A 22,411-nucleotide genomic window follows, 5' to 3' on the forward strand; every position below is an offset into this window, starting at 1 on the left:
TTTTTCTTGAGCCAGGTGTTTTCAATGTGTTTAATAAAAACACTGAAAGGACTGAAGTGCTTTCATACCATTTTATCCTTTTATTTAATACTAATGTCTGCACTAAGCTTTTTGCTTTGTTTTGCTTAATAATGCTCAATCTCATTAATAAATCAGAAGCACCAGGGATCCACTTGTGCTTTGGGCTGCAGAATTAGGGCCTGATTAATAAAATCCTGAACACTTCAATTACATGGCGTTTTGGCATACTTTGCTACTGCACCCCAGAGAGGAGGGCACATCATTTTTTCAGTATGATGTGCTTTCTGACTTCACAAACATATTTTTTTATGTTACAGACAAAAGTTTACCTTTTCTAGGTGGGACTGCATGGCTCTGCAATGTTGAACTGACAATATGAATGTGAACTTTAAAGATGATTTTGCAAATTAATGCATTTTCTTTCAAAAGGGCATTTTGTAAAAGTCACTCATTGATCTTTTCCTGTATGCCACATCCCATAAATATTTGTATCAATGTTAATCATCAAATGCTAGCTCTGACAAAATGGGGACCTAGCATTTTATGTTAATTACTTGTATGTTGCTTTCCATCATGTTTAGTGTGTTACACACTTTCTTGGACAATGCACCAACAAAACTGTTTAAAGACAAAAGGAACATAATCACCACTGTACAAAAGTTGATTAAATAGAAGATGTATAAATTATGGCAGCCCTTATGCCACCTTAAGTCACACAGTGTGCTAAGAATTTAGCCATGTTTCAGGCTACTATTGATTTTCTAATCAGCTTGAAGAAGAATATATTTACCATGAAAATTCTGTCAGTGTACAGGAGATAGACTATACTAGCTCTAAGATCCACAACAATTTTATAAATAAACACACTCACCAGTATATTATGTGCACTTCTACATTTTTAATGTTTAAAAAAAATGAATCAGTATATTGTCCTCAGTTTTAAACTTTTATACAAATTTTTTAAAAATATTTTCCTCACTTTAGTTTAAAAATTGTTTATTAACAGAGAGGTGAAAAGTCACATACTATAATAAGAAGGGACAGTATAATGGTGTATGATGTATCAGTGCACTTTGGTGCCACCATTTTGTTGTACCTATAAGAATGCAGGAAATAGTGGATAATGCTGCTTCACTGATTTTGAACCTGCATATTGTGGACTCAATATGCTGAATTTATGATTACATTTTCAATGGATGAAAATGGGCATTTGTTCCCTCTAAGAAACGCCATTGTTGTATGTCGCATTACAAATGTGCATTCAACAAAACTCATCTCTCTTTTTCTCTAGAATCCTTCACACAATAAAATGCTATAACATATTATCATTCATACAGACATTTATTCTTTCCTTTTTTAATTATAAAGAGAAACTGGGTCTTTTACTGAGCTATTGCCTACCTAATGCTTAAAAAAAATAGACTTCAAAGAATAGCGAAAGGAAATCATTTTTTTGATAGAATATAGTGAAAGAAACTTTTCTCTGCATTTAGACACACAAAACCAGAATTAACACAAATAAATGGAAGAAGAAACAACATGAAACTGGAAAGTTAAATTTGCATATTTCCAACTTCTCCTGGTGTGGTTATACTTTGGATTCCCAGTTCCAACTTGATTAGTATGTGGGAAGTGCCCATATGGCATACTGTGTCTTTTAGAATTGAATCTAATAAGCCATTGTGGTGGCAGCATGCTAACTAAACATTAAGCATCCCAGTCTAGTCCTGCTCCATAGGATTACTAATGCACCTCTGATTGATAAATGTTTATATAGACTAATGTGGCTCCTACACCAACTGTCTCCTTGATACAGAAAATGCATATAGATGGACAGAAGCAAACCATAAGAGCACACTAAAGTGATAAGGAAGGGCAGGTTCATGAATGAGAAAGGGCCTCATCTGAACTCCAAATGGAAGCATCCCCATTCCATACATTTTGGAGTAGGCCTGTAAAAGGAGGAGAGAGGTAGAGGGAACCTATTTTAAAAGGGATTTAAGAGTAGCCAGAAGAGGTGGGGCTAGCAAAGGGGAAGCATTAAAACTAGACTAGTTATCACTGCCATCAAATTATGCTTAATAATTATGAACTGAGAAATATGGGAGAAACTCAGCCCTGCAAAAGGAGAGGAACAGTGTGGGGCTGTCTGCCTCAGCTTGAAGGCTGCATGATCGGAGAGGATCCAGTGTTACCAAAAAAGAAGGAATTTGTCCCTTAGAAATGAACAAGCATTTTACAACAAGAAGTAGAAAAGAGATTATTAAATTCTAAAACTAAAAGGCAATAATTTAAGAAAGAAAACCAACTTTTAAAAGGCCACATTTTTAAAAAGGCTTTAATTTGATCTCTAAATTTGCATATCCACAGTTTTTTTAAAGCAACTGTGGATATGCAAAACCTTGCCTGTATTACCCAAGATTTTTGTATGTGGGCAACTGGGGAGAGAGCTGAAAAAGTGTTCAGTGCTGCTCTAACTCTATGCCCACGAAATCAATTAGCATTGGCTTTAACAGGAGAAAAGTTAGGGCAGCTCTGACTACTTCTGGAACTCTAGTTTCTGAGTTTCAAAACAACAAACATAAAGGCTATTTGCTTGCTTAAAATCAAACTCGAGGGACATAAAGATTAATTCTCCAAAAACAACGTTTAACAATTTGTTTGTGTAAAATTATGACTCAGTCTTGAAGGCCACACTTTCAAACTTCTACACTAGTGATTGTACATTTGGCTCAAACAGTAATTTACAGTTAAGCAGTATTTACCCAATAAGAAGTACCATATTTACTCAAATGTAAGATGAGGATTTCCCTCTCATCAGCATGGAAAAAAAATCCCCTTCTTATGTTTGCATACAAAAATTATCATCAAATGCATTGTCTATCACTAAACTGATGCCAGAAGCAAAATGTGATCAGTAATGGAAACCAGCTATGAAGTTGATTTAACGCAGATGAAACTGAGCGTATCTGTAAAACATATGGCCCATATTGAGCAAACATATAAATGAGAACCTACCACAAGACTAGATTAGTGCAGTCCACCTGAATAAGGTATAATGTCCATTGTTATCAGTCCCTATCAGCACCAACTCTTTTTAAGCACATGATGAACTACTACATCAATTATATTTAGACTTCCTCTTCATTCCCACAGCTAAGCAGTGCCATTCTTCCGCATTTCCAATAATTCCTGTTTCTTCACCAGCCTTAAATGTTTGGCAAACATCACCAAATATCTGTGTAGATGAGAAGCTCTGTTGCCCGTCTCTTGGCCAGTCAGTGACAGGTGCCCTGCACATCATCTGCATAAACATTTTGGAGGGACCCAGGACTCAGGACAAGAAAACTTGGTTCCAGAGACAATTGCGGGGTGAATTAGAACATTTATCTTTTGCAAGAAGAGGGGAAGTATCTGGAGTACATATACTGAGCAGTGCTGGGCTGTAGAGACACCATGGCTTGAAACACTGTCAACTCTGCTGATGCCCAACCCAATGAACTAAGTAATAAATAATGAGCATTTTGGCTTTGGTTTAGTATCATGAATAGTTTGTACCATGTGTAAGTAGGTACAAAAGTGCTGCTCAAAAGTGTGTTTATGGAGTAACTTTGCTGAAACTTGCAGCAGTTAGCAAAAAAGATAAAATGCATCAATTTTGGAGGAAGTAGGGACCCATAGTAATGCAAACCACTACAACTATACTTCTTTCAAAGTCAATAAGATTTGGTCCCTTGCATTTTAAGGTACTTTCTGCTTGTTTTCAGCAGTTTCTGCCCCTTCTTCCCCTTACTCCCATGTGCATCAGGCATGTGGTCAAGGAGGGAACAGAGCCCAAGCAGTGTCTGACAGGAAGGAGGGTGAAGGAGCTACAGGAATAAACAATTGGGGAGGAGAGGCACAGAGGGCAAGGGGACTGCCTGACACCCCTCCCCCCCCCCACCCCAGCCACTATTTTCCCTACGGGGGGAGAGGGGTATGGTACAAATTCAAGACTAACTTTCAATAATTAGATTATATACCTGGACAATTATAGCAAATATGTACATTTTCCATACATAGAATCTAATTATTGGGGAGGGGGCATCTGAAATCCAGAGTCATCTTAGATTTGAGTAAATACGGTAAAATACGTGCTGTTAATGGGTGCAGTTAGCTTATTAGCAAGTGTACTAGTTTTCAAATATCTCATCTTGCCAGTATCAAAAAAAGAAATGTCTTTTCTTTGCTGTATGGAAATTAAGCTTGAGATTTGGGGAGGATTACACATTATGTTTTCAGAGTATACCCTTTGTAGTGAATGGAAACAATTACACATAAGCAGCATTGTTACATTTCTTATTTCCAATATTTGCCAAGTCACGCACAACATCTGCTTGCACAACTTTTGCTGCTCTTATTAATTATAAACCAAACATGAATAATATTTTACTCTTATTTTTAAATGAACAGCATGAACTTGAGCAGGCATAATTCTGCAACAATGCATAGAGGTGTTAGGTTATAACCTGCTGCCACCACTAAACCATGCATGGAAATATATTACAAAAAGGGATTGTATAACATACCAGTGCACTCAGTGCACCCTTCCACATAGGTCCCAATACACTTGCAAACTTTAAAACTCAGTCCAGTAGCTGAAGACTTTAGCCATATCAGGGAGAATTGAATAAAGGGGGCAAAATTGACAAAATTACCCCACTCTCCACATCCAGATTAAACACTGATCAGATAATAACTACAGAGGTCTCCTCATAGGAAAAACAGTAACAGTTTTGTTCAGTTTTGAGCACTTGTAGATGTTGACATTAGCCAACACTGGTTGAAAGGGTATTTTTGATATCAGAAAGTCACTAGGCATCACTATTGAGAAATATAAAATACTTTCTTGAGTAAAGCAAAACATTGTAATCCAACTTTTTACCTTGAATAAAAGTCCTGAATTATAGATTTTAGAGAGAAGGATGGGGCCAATCACTTCATAACAATTTTCCCATTTAAAAATCATATTCAGTGTGCACGTTAAACTTCAATTGTAGAAGGTCACATCAGAACAGTTGGAAACTATCAACAATGAAATTGGTTACAATATCTAATTCACTGTTACATAAAATGCATTTACGGTATAATAGCTAAGGAATGCATGTAATTTAAAGAGGCCTCCTATAGCAATCACTGAGACTGAACATATGCAGTATAATAGGTCTCAAATCCATTGCATTTACTTTGAGTGCAAGAGCTTTTTTGTCCATTGAGAGCCCCTGGCTTAGCAAGAAAGTCAGACTGTGACATTATTATATTAAATTAAATCATAAGTGCCAATCAGAAGAAGTATTCCTTTTGATTTTCGTTGACTGTATTTTGCATGCTGAGCTCACTTTTCAGGGCAGACTCGGCACTGTCCTCATTTTCTGATCCTTTTGCCTCATTTTTCTTATATATGCTTTTTTTTTTATAAATGCGTGTGGCTATGGCAGCAATACAAAGCAGGATGAATATCACAACTGCTATCACACCTAGGAAGGAGAGAAGAGGAGAGGAAAGTGATCAGACAAACTAAGCAAACAATAACCTGACTGTCAGGGTTTGCCTATGCTAGGATGCTCTAGGAAGTTAATTCAAATTAATTTTCAAAGTGGATTAGGAGGACTGCAACAAAGTTTTTTGTTGAAATGCTTATTTGGGATTAATTTGGATAGCTAGATTCACTTGAGAATTGCATTGTACCCAAATTTACTTGTGAATTAAGATAATCTGAATTAAGAACACTTTAATTCTCAATAAGAGAGTATACCAGAGGTTTAATGCACACAATCCATACAGACACTGTGGAGCTTTCAGGGTCAAACTAACATATTGTATCTTCTGGTAAAACATTTTTTTCTTATTGCCTGTCATCAGCCATAGTGTAGCACTATGGTGTACTATTAGACAATTGTTATAAAATTCAAGATATGGTTGAAAAACTGAACACACCTACATTCTGTGGGCCCCAAAATAAAATAAGGTGCATGTCTGACCCTTTCACTTCCAAAGCTAGGTTTGTGGTACTGTGCTTCATTGGTCAGGTGAGTGTATATTATTTCCCTGCATATATAGGGCTATGTGTGCTACACAGGTTGTACTGGCTATTCCTTTCCTTCAAAATAACTTAGAAATAATCACTTGACAGATTGACACCACAATGAAAAAGATAACAAAACACTAATAGTGCAGTCCCAACTGACTGGATAGAAAAGAAAGGGAATGCAACATATATCTTTTAACGTGTACTTCATAACTTTGGGAAATACTTAGATACCTTGGTGACAACTGCCATATAAGAGGCTAGATCAACAGGTAGTGTATAAAAGCCTAGATTGGACAGAAAGGCTTAGAGAGGCTACTTCTGAAGAGTTAATGTACTGATACTGTAATTGATTTGGGCAAGAAATGGAAAATACTGACAGTTCCATGTTGACAGATATTTTAAGTCAAAATAGGATACTTATTTTCAAAAAATTTCAAAGATTTGTCAGTTTGTTATGAACTCCTTCAAGCAGCCATCTTGAAAAATACTGATTTTATATTAAAGAAGAACTTCCTTGTGTGATTTTTCTCTGAATGAAGTAAGGGCCTTTTCCCACCTTCATTTGCAATAGTTGCAAATCATTAAAATGCTGTGATGTATTGAAGTTAGCATGTATTAGGAGGATGTCACATTGCATATTAGGAGATAAACCTTGCCTGAAAGGGAACAACTTCGTAACATCACAAGGGCACTTAATTCATGCTAAATTGCTTGAAAATGCATCTGCTTGCATTTTAACTACACTTAGGAAATGTTAAGTTGAATGTGCAACACCACCCTAATGCTGCAAGCCACTCTGAGCATTTTCTGGGAAGGGTAGCTATTAATGTTATTAATGTTTTTACTAGGTCTTGTTTTAAACAAGATATTTAAACATAGGCTTAAAACCATAAAACATTGTGTGTACATAAACCTAAATGTGCTTAGTCACAGTATCCAGGGATGTTTAGTTAACTTTTTAAAATAATGGGAACTGTAGTAGCTAATAAAATATCTCCTGTGTTTTTAGTATACCAAGAAAATACATGGCAAACAAATTATCTAGAACATAAAATAATTATTCTTCCTACATGAAAAGTAAACATTCAAAGAGGCAGGCACATAATAGAACCCAATATCAGGAACCAACAGTGAAATCCTGACCTCGTTGAACCTAATGTGAAGGACAGGATATAAATATGAATAAATAAACAATGCCAAAATCACCGGGTGCTACTGCATTTTCAGAGAGTTTCATCTAAAAATCACTCGGAGACATATCTGACTGATATTCATTGGTCCTATTATCAGTATCATTAAATTTAAAGTCTCATTTCCATTCTTTCATCATATGCAAAATATCCATTCATTCAATGGCATTTCTAATAATAATTCAACTTTGTAGCTCCAGATTATTAACCACAGTGGTAAAAAACCATTAATATCCTGCATATCCCAGTTCTAACAGAAGGTATTCCAAAAGTTGCCTTAAAATTGTAAATGTGATCATTGGCATTTTTGCAGGCCAGGTTTAAACCTTTTAAATCTGTTTCTGCAGTGATTCTAGAATAATGACATGATGGACACGGAACCATTAACCATGTGTCTCATTGACTATGGGATATCATCATTTAAGTAGCATGTGTATAGATGACTGTAGATCAGGGGTGGGCAAAATCTGGTCTTACGGCCAGATTCAGCCCATAGAGAGACTTCGTTCAGGCCATGGTAGGTGTCTCAGTTACATCTGAGGCTGCCCAGAGCCTGCATCTGGGCTGCCCTGTGGCTTCTCAAACACTGCTGTCACCACTGCTGCCGCCATGACACACAGTGGGGCAGTGGTGACAGCAGAGAGGAGCTGCAGGGCAGCCTGGGCATGGACTCCATGCATCCACAGCAAGAAGGGCCCAGCATTGGTGAGGGGGAGGATGTTGCTTTTCTCCCATGCCCAGCAGCAGCTTCTGCCCAGCCATTACTGCTACTGGTGCTGCACATCGTGAGTAGTCAGGTTCAGAGCAACTGCAGGGCAGCTCAGAATCAGATCTATAGGCACAGGTCCCAGCTGGTCCAGAGCTAGTCTGCTGTGGCCAAGGCAAGTCCAGAGTGGGTGTGGGGTGGGTCGTGGCCATGGCCGAGGCAAGGGCCATGCGCTCAGCCGCTGTTGGGTGCAGTGGTGGTGGCAGAAAGCTGCTGCAGGGCATGCAGACTCTGGGTTATTGCAGTGGGGTGGGGGGAGTTCTGAACTGGCCTGCAGCAGCTCCCCAAAACTGCTTATATGGCCTGTGGGCCCAAATAATTGCCAGCCCCTGCTGTGGGTTCTAGTCCTAGCACAACAATCTTTTCACAAACTGTTCTTCTAAATATTTGTATCCTTAGTAGGAAGCTTTCACAGTTTTGTTCCCCTAGATTTTTTTACTTTGTCATTTGTCTGTTCAGGTTCTTAATGTCCTTACAAAAGAAATCTATTCTGAATTTAACCAGAGGACTGAAGGAAAAACCATTCTTATTTCTGTTGAAATGACTAATGGAAATTGACCCAGTGAGTGAAATACACAGAAGAAAATCCATTTTCAGGAGTGAAGAGGAAGTTCATTCTCTACATCTCCTCCCAAGGGAAACAAATACCATCAGAAAACTCTCATGGGATAGTGCTTCACAGGATAACACTTTAAAGAAAAATCATGAACTGTCACAGACATATACTTGTTTCCAAATCAGTCATGGAAACTGAAATTCTCCAGTGAGTTCTGTGTCCCTAATCTTTCATTGCTCAGATTTAATTGACATATGGAGTAAAGAGAAGAGATAAAATTGGTAGGCTTCTTAGTAACTATTGAGAAGGACTTCAGCTCAGAAGATGTCTGGGAGATCTGGAAAAGCCAGAGGAACAGAGTAATGCTTTCCTAATACCCAATTGTATTCCTTAACCACGCAACTTCCCTTAGTCCTCACAATGAATATTTTTTTGGGTAATATACTGTATAAGTAAGTGCCATTTTAGTTTTCGATAAATGGAATTATGTATAATTCTGCCATCATCTATCTAATAAAAATGTTGAAAAGTGCTATTTCAGGAAGATCATATTCATTTCTAATTGAATCATCTAGATTGACCAGCAATTTTTTTTACATCACAGCAGTGCACATGTAGATGCTGATGGGGCTGGCTGAGGCACAAGGGTGCTTCAGTGCAGCAAGCTCCACACAGAGCACCCTCATGCCCCAGCCAGCCCCTTTGCAGCATGTTGATCTGGAGGGAGCAGTCTCAGGCTGGCAGGCTAACCTCCCCCACTGCCATATGTGTCAGAGTTTATTGCTACGTATTAATAGCATATGGAGACACACCCTCAATCAAGCAAAGCTAATACCCGTTTTGTCAGGAATAAAGGCAAGCCAAAAGCTGAGATATATTTAACAAAAGGGTTTCCTCCCTTTGGACATGCACTGCTGGCAAAAGTGAATAATTGGTATAGCCAGAGAACTATAACATTCCTTTTCCTTGAATATATGCTATCTGCCCTAAGGCACCCAACTGGTTTATTTCCATATCGTATATACCTATATTAAGGAGCATGGCAAACTCATCTTAAAATTGTGTGTAGAATATTTCAGCACTTACACAAGCTCTCACCATATAATTAGAACATGAGTGCTAGTGATAGTATTTTAAAATGCCACTTCTATGTTTTCACTCAGTGTTTAACATTTATAGTTATACAGGGCCCTTATACAATTTGTCTTGTGCACACAAAACTCCCACGGACTTCACTTGATCAGTGAAAGAGTCAAAGTTATTTAAAAATGATTCCAGTGAAGCTTTTATAGTCCCTATTACCTCCAATAATTGCAGAGTCACTTCTGATTGCATTAGCTAAGGGCTCTCCCTCATCTATTGGTCCAGAATGATCTGCAGCAGAAAAAAAGAAAATGACACAGAAGGGTTCTCAAGATAATATTTCACATGCAATATGGAACTGTGAAGTTAGCGAAGATCTACGAGGCTCTAAAAATTAATGTTATAAATCACATTACATGGAAGCGAACAGGAAAGTTAAAACATTTAGAGAAAAGATAAAGGCTAGAAAAATACAAAGGAAAAGGAAACAGAAGAATTTTTTTTTTCCAAACTACCCCTGCCAAGTACCCCATGTGAAAAAGATAGTAGTGATTGAAGTTCTGAACACTGTACTTGTATTTTGTTTCAGAGAGTAGAACAAGCAATAGCCATATGCTACCTGCAAATGAATGGGTTGTTTCACTTGATGTTGAGTCAGCTCCAGTTAAAGTACCACAGTTGGATTCAGTGAAGCGTCCCTTTACACTGACTGGGGCTGAGCTGCTATGGTGCAATGCAGCCTTCAAAGGAGCAATGTGGTTGAACTGCACTGAAGAGAGACATCCAATAAACCCCTGAGAGTTTGCCTTCATAGTCTCCTCATCTACATCACTATTTTCTGTTAATCAAAAGAAACAGAACACAATTAATCATAGTGCAAATGTACAGAATAAAGTGACAGAAGAATAATTGAATAATTAACCTGCAGTCCTCTGAGTATATTTGAGCTACAGCAACATATGTAGATTCACTGAATTCCTTTTTTTGTCTGCCTTTAATGGAAAGAGTCAAATATATTCAACATTTTTTTATGGATGACAGTTGCTAGTCTGCTGAGGGATATACTTTTAACTTACTATGGCAAGTTCCAAACCAAAGCAATTCAAATGCAACTAAAAGATTTACATTAAAATGTATCCCTTTTTTATTCTGTAAATAGATAAGGATGAAAATAATGAAAAATACATATTTTATTAGGCATCTACTCAAAAATAGGCACATTAGTGGATTAGATTTTTTTCTACAGGTTCATAAATCCACTCACTTTTGTCATCAGTAGTTCTGCCAAAATACAACAAAAAATATCTCCTCAGACCTCAGTTCTTGGAAAGTCATACGAATCCTATGGAAGACTAAAAATGAATGGTTCTCCAAATGAGTCTAGGCTGTGTGCATGATGCCAATACTTGCTACCTTACAGAAAATGTATCTTCTCTTGGGGTCTCTTGGTAAGAATATGTACCCTATCAAAGCTTTGTATTTGCCCTACATTCTACTTTGATAGGTGCATATAGTGCATTTGTGCTGACACAGTAAATCAACAACCTGCAGGTAACAGCCAATATTAATTGTTCAAGAGTTATGTATACAGAAAATAAATTTGAGCACCCATAATAAGGATAAATGCCATCTCATACTGTTATATTCCCCACTTTACACAATGCATCCTTAAGCTATAGCACAGAAATCAGCCTGTGATCTTTGCTAGCAATTGTTAATATGTATATTCTAGTTTATCGCTATTCATTGTATAATGAGATGGAAAGCTCACCTTGTCCTGTGAAATGAAAATTGGGCTAGCATTTTGTGAAATGTATGTTAAAAAAAAAAAAAAAAACTCCCAAAGAAACAAAAATGATCTGAAACAAACAACAACCAACCATCTTTATCAGACTCTCTCTGCTTAATCCAAAGAAAAATATTAAAGCAATTACTGGTTATCAGCAGGACTCTGATGACCTAAGTAGGTAGACTATATAAAGCACAGGAAGTTTTAACCATCTCTTTTATCTTTATGTCACACACTCTGGTCTGGGGATAAAATTAACTATCTCTGACAGGTTGACTCAGTTAAACAGGATTAGTGCTGGTTAGAAAGCTAATAGCTGGTCAGCATTAGTGTTCTCACTATTCCTAATGTTCGAAGCTGAATTGTTGGTACTATAAATGATTGGGAAAGCGGGATGCCATGAGTTATTAAAAATAATTGAATTGTTTGGGTTTCCTTATTACTCTGGTCTTTAATGATTTATGAGGGACATGCAGAAAATTTCTAGCTTGACAAATAAAAAACATTTGCATTCAACTGTTAACATTTCAAAACAGCTCCTTTTAACACCAGTGCACTTGGTCCAGTACAACTGTAACTTGACTATACGTGTCTCAGGTTACCTTTAAACTGGCATAAAGACATTTAAAGCAGAAGTATACACCCATTAAAGGGTGTTAATACATTCTAAGTGGCCTCTAAGTATTTTAAAGTTATGCCACTTCAAGTGAGGGTTATCTTTGATCTGTTTTGCCAAGTCATTCTAGGGTATTTTTCATTTGCTCCAGGAAGATAAAAACGTCTATTTTCATTTCTCTTATATCCCAGGGTGTGTCATTCCTATCCCTTCCAGCTCTCTTGATCTGTGGGCAAACTTTCAACTCTCCTGAACTCTACCACCCAGCTGGGTGATGCTGATCCCAAGATAACACCCCATTCTGCCACAACGGGTGCAACCCCAGCATACCCCAACCACTTGGAGCACCCAGGTGCAGCTCCCCAGTTTGCTAGTTAGTGTAGTACCCCTATGCAAACAGCAACAGCAATCCTACCACCTACTTCCATGAAAAGAATGAGCCACAGAATGGTCAACCATTCTCAGATGGGTCTCAGCTCCGCCCTGATATGGCAGGCATGCAGAAAGTCTGCTGGGTCTCACTTCGGCCCTAGCATAAGTATTAACCCAACCCTCCCCACAACTCTATCCCAATCCCAATTCAGTGAAACATAGTCCACCTCTTCTCTTCTCTTCTCTCCTTAATTATTCTTATTTTCACTCCCTTCTCTTTTCTTCTACACCCTTCCCATTCACTTCACTTCAAACAATTTTTTTCAAGACTTTTTTCCCTCTGACTCACAGGTCTAGTGGGCTGGGGAATAAAAGAAGCCACAGCTCTTTCCCGGAAGAATGCTAACCTTCATGCCATACACCCCTATCATCCTTTCCCACCCCACAAGTCCTGGCTCTTGCCCAGGCCCCTGCTTGCCAGGCCCTGTAGTGACACATAATAGTATTGCAGGTCTGAGACAGCACTTAGCTTTTGCCAGTGACTTCTCTGAATTAGTCCTAACTTTATGCTGGCATACTATTCCACACATTTAAAATCATTTAAAGGTAACCTGTCAGAGCACACCCAGAGAACTGTTTGTCCTGAACATCCAGAAACTCCTTGATTGCTGCAATCACCTCATTATCATAACTGACACTCTCCTTATCAAGGCCTCCCTTCAATTTGAGGAACAGGTAAAAGTTTGAGAGAGTCAGATTGAAGAATAAGACAGATAAGTGATTCCAAGCCACTGTTGTTCAGTCATTGGAACCTGGGATGTGCAGATTGATGTATAAACCTTTAAAAGCAGAACTCCTTAACTTGTTTTTGATGGCTTGACATAACAAAATACTCTTCATGGATGTTCTGGCCTCTTGGTAGACAGGTCAGTCACGTTTATTCCTTCAGTCTTGCAAAGAACCATAGTGATAACTTTACAGATTGAAGTCATACTTTTTAGTTCCTTGAGAAGTGGAAACTGCAGGATTTGATTCACTTAGAATCAAAGTGGGGAACCCATATCTAATCCTGAATTACAAAACTGTTCATAAGTTTTTATGGCTTTGCTTGACATTGCCCCCAAAAGTCCCTGGAAGTGTCAAGCCTCTCTCTATTCTGATTACCATTCAATATTCTGGTCACCCATTTTGTAGGCACTCAGTGCCTTTGTTGAGGACAGCATATATTGACCCCATGCTGATGTTGACCATCTCAGCTTTGTGCCTAACTGTTGATTCTCTCTCATTCATTACCATTTTCTTGGCTGTATTAATTTGTTCTAGTGTAGTGGTCTCTGGCTCAGCTCCAGCACTGATCCTCCCTCAATTAAATCAACTTTTTTTTACTGTGATGTGAAAGTGGGCATCATCCTTCAGTGTTGCCACCATAGACTAATGTATTTCCATCAGGGTTAAATTTTCCTATAGTGATCCTGAACACCACTGTGATTTAAATCCTCCCCTTTACATTTTTTGTGGCCTTCTCACTTTGATGCATCCTCATAGAAGTTCTGCACAGACAGAAATGGCTTATAACAAAGAAGTACATCAAAATAACCGAATTTGGCCTGTGAAATACATTGGGCCCAATCATATAATTAGGTAGGTCAGGATAAGTACTTTCAGAACACTTGTCACAATGATGATTTCAGTACCCTATAACTGGAAGGTAGAAAAGGACCTTTATAAAAGGAGCTGGGCAAACAGAGATGTATGGTGCAAAGAAGCTCTTTAAGCTGGAGAGGGGACAAAGAGAGAGTCTAAAGAAATACATGAAAGAAAACCTTTCTTTTTGTAACCTTGAGTAGGATGGAAAGCTTGAACTATATGGCTATTGCCATTAAAATTAATTCTCTGTTCAAGGACTTTGGCAGTCATTGTACTTTTATAAATAGAAAACAGTAAGATATTTATAATGCTTTGTGCGTAGTCCACTCATTTACTCTCCTGAAAAGAATAACATATTTCAAATCTAAACTTTCCTGATCATTTGGGGCCATGGCAGCATTTAAAAAAAATTATGTTGTTTATTAGGAGTTTATTGTGTGGTACATTGTAGATTTGCAATCTAAAGTGGGTGTTTTTCTACCAGTATTTCTGCTCACTTGCCGAGCATATTTTGAGATTATTCAGAAAATAAAGACAAAATTATCCCACCTACACTGCCTCCTTCAAGAAAAAAAAAAATCTTTTCTGAATTCTGCCTCATCCATCTGTCCTCTGTGAAGGAGTGCTGAAGGTTATCAGACACACAACTCATAATGGACCACTTAAAAAAAAAAAGACTTTGTGCAATCAAGACTTCTGTTTGACCCCTCTCTTACAATGATGATGATAATCAAAGGTTCAAATTCTTCAAATTTTTATAAAATATAATTTTATCTTGAATCATTTTATGCTTTTCCAGTCTGTTTTGAGTTTTACATTCATTACACTTAGCAAAAGTTCTTATCTATCAAACACAAACACTGTGTTCATTTTTTTACATTAAAAGCTCAGTACTTATACAGAGTCACAAATAGAGCAGTCAAAATGCATCTGCAGAAAGTCTTGCATTTATACATTGGTTTCATGGGTACAGTGACTGTCTGACCACTTTTGAAAATTCATCTTTTATACTCTCAGATTAAAACATCACCCACAAAGTCAGCAGTCATTAAAGGGTCAAATGTTCCATGGATGTGAATGGGTAAATTTCCATCGACTTCAATAGAGTTATACCTGTTTCTATCAACAATAAATCTAGACAAATGCCTGTAGCAGTTTCCATTCACACTTTGCAATTTTCAAACCAAAAAACCCCATAGAATATACAGACCATCAGTACAAATCTATAAAGATCACTTTCTACCCAAACTGACATAAGGCACTGGTGAAATCATCAATAATACAAAATTGTTTTGTTCCTGAACACTGCAGAGTGGGTGGTGTACGTAACCCAATTATTGTAGTTGAACTGAAAGGTAAGAGGGTTGATATGTATTATTTATTAATGATAATGTACTTGCTGTGAGGAAAGTTTGACTGAAAAACCTTTCCTAGGATAATCATTTCTTTGAACCCAGGATTTCTTTAGTTTGTTCCTACAACAACTAAAACAAATCTAGAGCCCTATTCTTCTCTTACTGTAGCACCCTGTACAACTTGTTTCCTTCTGACAAAAATATCAGTGTAGAAAAACAAGTAATACAAATGGTGATTCATGAGACTTTTTGCAGCTCTTGTCAACAATTCCCAAGGGTCAGGAGACTAACAAGTAGCTATTAGCAAAAGCTCTTCTCAGACATCATCAAATCTCATGTTCAAAAGTTACTACAAGTAAAAACATTAACAATAGATTTAAAATGTTATGTATGAGCTCTTTGGGCTTCAGTTACATGTACAAGAAATTAAGGCAGTTGTGAAAAAAGACAGTGCATCTTTTGATGAATTCAGAGATACCTAATAAAGTCAGATGCCACATCCCCTTTGAGAGCAAAACTGAAACCAAATTATTTGAAAATGGTAGTATATCAACATTTCCCCTCAGCAAGCATAAATCAACACTTTTTAAAAAATAGGATTTAAATGACACTACATTGTGGGTTTAAAACAGCAATGAAGAACTTGTCAAACAAAAAGTAGGATTTTTCAAAGCCAGTATTAATTAGCAGCTGTTTCACTGAAGCATTTGTGTGGGTGCACACAAACAGTAATGTTTTAAAGACTGATTTCATTAACAGTTTGAATTTACACTGATAAGTACAATATGGTGATAAAGAGCAAATGGTCTTGCTACTTCTTCACTCCTTTATTAAAAAATCCTAATAATAATGACTCAGCCCTTCTTCAACATGCTGTATAAATATTAATTAGTCATCACAATGTTTCTGTAAGAAAAAGAACAAATTTAATATTATTTTTGAGATGGGAAAACTGAGATCAAATACATCCCATTGACTACAAATAGCTATCAAGAGCTTATCAGATATTGCACAGGTTTAACAAAGTTTAAAATCTGATATGGTTACATGGGTGCCAGACACTAAGTGGCCATAGCTGTTTGATTATAATTGTATAATTACTCAAATTACATTAGTCTGGCTAAATTTCCAAGTCTATATTTGCAAGTGGTAGCTTAAATGATAACAAAGAAATTTAAATTGATTTAAAAGTGTTTACACTCATAGTTAAACTGGTTTATTAACATTAACTTAAAGCCACAGTTCAGTAGAACTGGTGCAACTCAGTCTGATTTTGATACCTAGAAACACCATGGAGAAGGTTCTCAAGGACTTTGTTGTGAAGCACCCAGATGCTGAGCTGCCTGCTAAGGCACCTGTCATGGGCTAATTGCCTAGAATTGCCCTGCCTTGGGTTTCTGGCTGAAAAGCTCCGGCCCAGCTAGTTAACCAGGCAGCTTCCTGACTGGCAGATCCACCTGTGGCACCAGCCTCCAGGCCAGCCAACAATTCTGACCCTTTTTGGTTTGGAAAACCTCCTGGTCCCCATGCTCTCTGGCTTTCTTGGTTCTTCATCCTGGTTTCAGCTGTTTCTGGACTCTGGCTTTGGATTTTCCCACAGATCATTGTTCTGGTTTTCTGATCCCAGTTGGGCTCTTTTCTGGGATATCAACCTGTGGATTAGCAACTCAACTTTGTATTAATCAACCTGTGGATTAGTGATCCATGGACTTGACAACTCAATATCTGATTCCTGGACACTGACCCTAGCCTGTGTTGTGGATTCTGCCCCTGGATTTCCCTCTGGATTTAGTCATTTGTGTCTTCAATGCTGACCTCTGCCACTGTCTTCCCTCAGAGGTATAAACATTGAGGTGAAACTTCCTACAACCTGATCCCTTACACTAGAAAAGAATAAGGTGATCAATAAGAGTCAGCATTGATTCACCATGAACAAGACCTTCTCTGATAAGGTGATGAGCTCTGTGGATGGGAGAGAGCAGTGGAAGTCATATACCTTGACTTTGTCACAGCTTTTGAGGCCATTATCCCACAACATTCTCATTAACAAGCTAAGTAAATACAGACTAGACTAGATGAAAGTACAGTAAGGTGGATATATAACAGGTTGGATCAGCACTGACAGGGTGCACAGCTGGACAGGGAGCTTCTCCAGGACTGGGATCTTGTGGCAGTGACAGTGTGGTTTGGAGGCAGAGCAGAGCTGTGATCCATTATTTTGCCCATCCCTGCTCTAAATGGTAGGGCTAGGGTCAACAATGACCTGGAAAAATGGTCTGCAGTCAATCAGATGAGAATCCACAAGAGCAAGTGCAATGAACTACACCTGGGATGGAACTATTGCATGCATAAATGAAGACTGGGGAATGAATTGCTAGGCTGCTGTGCTGCAAAGAACACCTGGGGATTACAATGGACAATAAACTGAATCTGAGGTAACACTGTGCTCTTGCTGCAAAAATAGCCAACACCATATTGGGCTCTAATAACAGGAGTGTCACTTGCAAATTGAGGAAAGTAATTCTCCCAGTCTATTAAGCACTGGTTTTACCTCATCATGAGTACTGTATCCAGTTTTGCTGCCCCCCTCAGCCCCTGGCACATGTGAGCGTGCACACACACACACACACACACACACTTCAAGAAGGATGTGAACAGATTGAAAAGAGTCAAGTCAAGAGCAACAAAAATGATTATGGGCCTGGGAAGCAAGATTTAGGGGACAATGAAAGAACTAGGGTTATTTAATCTGGAGGAGAGAAGACTAAAGGGGAATTTGACAACAATCATCAAATGTCTGAAGGGTAACTACAGAGATAGACTTGGAGATGGACTTTTCTTTGTAGGGGATAGGACTGGAAACAACAGCTTCAAGCTGCAGCAGGGGAAAGTTAGGTTACAGATGAGAAGGAACTTTCTGACTATGATGATGGCCAAGCAGAAGGTAGGCCTTCTGAAGCAGACTACCTAGAGAAACTGTGGAATTGCTATCCTTGGACCTTTTCAAGAGCAGCTTGGGCAGACAACTGGCTGGGATGGTTTAGTTAGGGATGATCTCTTCTTGAGAAACAGGTTGGATTAGATGATGTCATGAGGTTGCTTCCAACCCTACGTTCCTATGATCTTTGCATTTTAAGAAAACAGACCAAGTTGAAAATCTGTTTTTATCTTGCTTGACAGGGAAAAATATTAACGTTTTTGTGGATAAAGAGTACTAACTTTACCAAATCTCCAAAGTCCCATCCCCCCTAATTCTTTTGACTGGACTTTAACGGTGTGTCCAGACACGTGCACACATGCATTTTCCCTGTGACAAACAGCAGTGGCACATAGTTATGCTGCTGTCACATGTGTCTGGGGAATGCCCCTGTACACACGCTCTAGTGTAAGGCAAATTTCCCTGAGTGGGATTGGGAAGGCTGGGGCTAGCACCTGAACTGGCCCTAGCAGCTTTAATGCAGGCGCTTGGTAGCTGGAGCATGACTCTGGCTGGCCAGGCTCTGGTTTCAGGTGGCATGATTAATTTTAGACCATGTTTATTTTTAGACCACTTTTTTAAGAACATAGAATCATAGAATCAAAGGACCAGAAGGGACCTGCAAGATCATCAAGTCCAGTCCCCTGCCATGGGCAGGAAATTATTGGGCTCAAACAAGCTCAACAAGGTGCTTATTCAGCCTCATCTTGAACACCTCCAAGGATGGTGATGGCACCACCTCTGCCAGAAGCGTGTTCCAGATTCTGGTAACCCTTACAGAAATTTTTTTTTCTTATGTCCAGCCTAAATTTTCTCTCTATTAGTGTGTGCCCCAGAATTTTCTTATGCCCACCAGGAAGCCAGACCCCACTGAGGCTCTGGGTCCACACCCAGACTTAAACTCACAGCACTTACCATACTAACTCAGCAAACAAACCACTGATCCAGGCAACAAGTCCTAAATGTGCTGGGATTTGGTATTTTTTAAATGCCTGGTATCTAATTTTGGCTCCTCACTACAAATACGCAGCACAGAGAACCTTTTCATGTGGACCTCAAAGGCTTTTGAGGTGCTGCAAAGCACACATGTGCACTTGTCTGTATGTGCCAAGTGACTAGTTATTAAGGGTTAAATTGTGCTCTCATATTAATTATAGCACAATAGGAAACATTAAGGCCCTCCTCACCCCATGTTTGCCAAGTTTATCATGGCTTTAGGTGGTGGCTGAAATAACAGTGGTTGTGTTCCCAGTATACCTAGGCTATGAGGAAGTGAAAGTGGAAAGACGGGTTGCATAATGGCCAACTAGAATGTATATGCATGGATGCTAAATTTTGGTTGACCCCCAGTGCAAAAGAACAACCTAGTAGGACACATGACTCAGTCACGTCCCAATGCTCCTTCTGGGATACAGTAACTATATATTTAATAAATATATATAATCTTTAATAAAATCTAATATGGAGTCTTTAATAAAGTTTAAATCATTATTCTTCCCCCCACAAAGTTTCTGCTTCTCTCATGAAATGTCAGTCCAGGTCATATTTAATCAATCTGCTGATCATATTTATATCACCTGCTAAAAATTAAGATTATCCTGACTTGATGAAAGTTGTGGAATTTCCACATTTATTACCTGCTCAAAGAGCCATCTTTATTGGGGGAGGAGATAAAAGATTATTTTTCCAGTTATTTATCTTTTTTTTTTAAACCAGGGAAAAGCTTGATAGTGGTAAAAGACAGTATGGCAAGGGGAAGGAAATGTATACCCTTAGATCTGGTAGAGGTCAATGTCATCCAAGGAGCCCAACTCTTTCTCTCTCCCACATAGGTCAAAAGGATACTTTATTACAGTTTCAAATACCCAGATCCAAAAAGGAACTAAGGTACCTAAAGTCCATTTTCATCAAAACTAAAGCACCTAAGTCTAAGTATGAAGCCCACAAAAAAAACAAATGGACAAACAAACAAATAAATAAAACACTAACCATTTGAAAGGACTTTTAAGTACCTAAGTTTTGCCAGCTAAGTTATTTGGTTGCCTGAAGTTCTGTCAGGTGCAAATGCTCAGACACCAACCATTTTCAGAGCTAAGCATCCAGGAACCTCTTTCATGTTGATGTCCATTTGCTTTCTTAGACTAAGAGTCCTACAACCTAAATCCTTTAAGGGGTCCAAAGGTGTGCTCTGAGTGAACATCACATACACAGGAAGCATTCAATGACACCTCAAAATATTGTGGATTTGTGAAACCCCTGTCTGCTTAGATATAATAGTTTAGATATACCTCCACTCACAGTACTAGTTTGGGCATCTGACTCTCTAAATTTACCACACAGAGATTTTAGGTACCTAACACAGGATTGTGAATCACCTCGCAAACCCAGTTACCTATAAGTTAGGTTGAGCAATGCTGAGCACTACCATGCTCAAACCCTTTTCCAGACAGCCCTGAGCACCTACAGTGGGAGAAGACATATAATTTAAGCTGACTGTTCAGGAATCTGGTCCACTGATGTCAACAAGGCCTTTCCAACGGCCAGAAGTTTAAACTGTAAGCATTCTAAACAGAAAGAATGCAGCTTTCTAAGAGTGAGGGTGATCAATCATTGGCACACTTTACCAAGAGAAGTCACTGATTCATCATTTACTTGGATTTTTTAAATAGAAATTGGATGTCTTTCAAAAAAGATATGCCACAGTTTAATCTGAAGTTGTTGAACTCAATACGCACATGGTGGACATGGAATAAATTTTCTCAAGTGAAAGAATGATAGGTCAAATTCCATGATGTATATTATCAAGGAAGTCAGACACAGTAGTTCTAAAACCAAGGAAATTTCCTGGCCACATTTACTGCAATGGATGAGTTCCAGGACATGGCTATTTGCTACTGCCTCTGGAGCACATTTCTTAATTGGAATGTTCCACCATACAGATGGGTTCTGCTTCTAAATTAGCTCATTTTCAGATTGTGTTGTTTATCACCAGATTCCCTACTAGTTGTCAAGAGAAAAGTATGTACTATACACCTCTCTTTCTGATATGTGTCTTCCCACTTCCTTAAGAGCTTTCTGCAGTATCAGGAAACAGCAGGTTAAGGAGTGCTGTAAAGATAACCCACTTTGTCCTTCCTCCACAGCAAACACATCTGCCTGATTCTGTTAACTCTGTGGAATCTCCTGTCAACTAAAGTTAATTTAAGCAGGTTGATTTCTGCTTCCTAGTGCTGGTACTAGTAGTAGCTGTTGTTGTAGAAGCATCAGCAGGAGCAATAATAATAGCACCAAGTTTTTTTAGCTTTTTTTATTGATCGATTTTTCAGCATACTACAAAGGGCATCAATATCATTAGCCAACTAAAGATCATGCCCTTTAAATACTGCCAAATGGATTCATAATTCCTGATGATTCCTAATAATCCAATTACTTTTTGTTGCTCTAGTGATGCAAAGCCAAAAACTGGCCTTCACCTCCTCTAGTCCTGCATCAAATGAAACTTGGTCAACCTAAATGACTAGACTTCTCTAAAAAATGTGTCCATCATGATCTAACATCAAATAAACATTTACAGTTAAATTATAAACACTTGAATATTTGGCTTATAACAGAAAGTTTTCCACATGCTTAACTACTATACCTGAACAGTACTACTACGATACTGTGATTACTATGAAATTGAAGTGTATGTCTGGAACTGGTTAATTACTACAGCTGCTTACAGATACAGGAAAAATACAAAACAAAACAAAACAGAGCTTTACTTTCAGCTCGGCACACCCTTGCATTGACCCTAGAAGAGGAATCATGTCAGTTTGACCCGGCTTGCCCAGTATCTGTACAGCTTGTGCACTTCAGTGAGGCTTTTTGGTGCTTTTATCTAACAGGTGATTGAATCAGCTATTATATAAAAGTGCCAAAAAGCCCCACTGAAGTGCACAAACTATACAGATGCTGGGCAAACCAGGT

The 22,411-nt window shown here is 38.3% G+C and overlaps 1 protein-coding gene across 3 annotated transcripts in view; it reads right to left on the reverse strand.

Moving 5' to 3' along the window:
* Positions 1 to 899: 899 nt before the first annotated feature.
* Positions 900 to 22,411, reverse strand: part of CNTNAP4 (contactin associated protein family member 4) — a 462,372-nt gene continuing 440,860 nt past the window's right edge. For 2 of the 3 annotated variants that reach the window (XM_019478107.2, XM_059724865.1), the window contains 3 exons: positions 10,306 to 10,524; positions 9,906 to 9,977; positions 900 to 5,537 (listed from right to left, as the gene is read on the reverse strand). In XM_019478107.2, the coding sequence (XP_019333652.1) occupies positions 5,344 to 5,537; positions 9,906 to 9,977; positions 10,306 to 10,524 (485 nt within the window). In that variant the 3' untranslated portion in view covers positions 900 to 5,343. The remainder of the gene's footprint in view (positions 5,538 to 9,905; positions 9,978 to 10,305; positions 10,525 to 22,411) is intronic. The other variant, XM_059724866.1, reaches the window with a different exon arrangement.

Source organism: Alligator mississippiensis, chromosome 3, assembly GCF_030867095.1.
Source record: "Alligator mississippiensis isolate rAllMis1 chromosome 3, rAllMis1, whole genome shotgun sequence".
Taxonomy (NCBI): domain Eukaryota; kingdom Metazoa; phylum Chordata; order Crocodylia; family Alligatoridae; genus Alligator; species Alligator mississippiensis.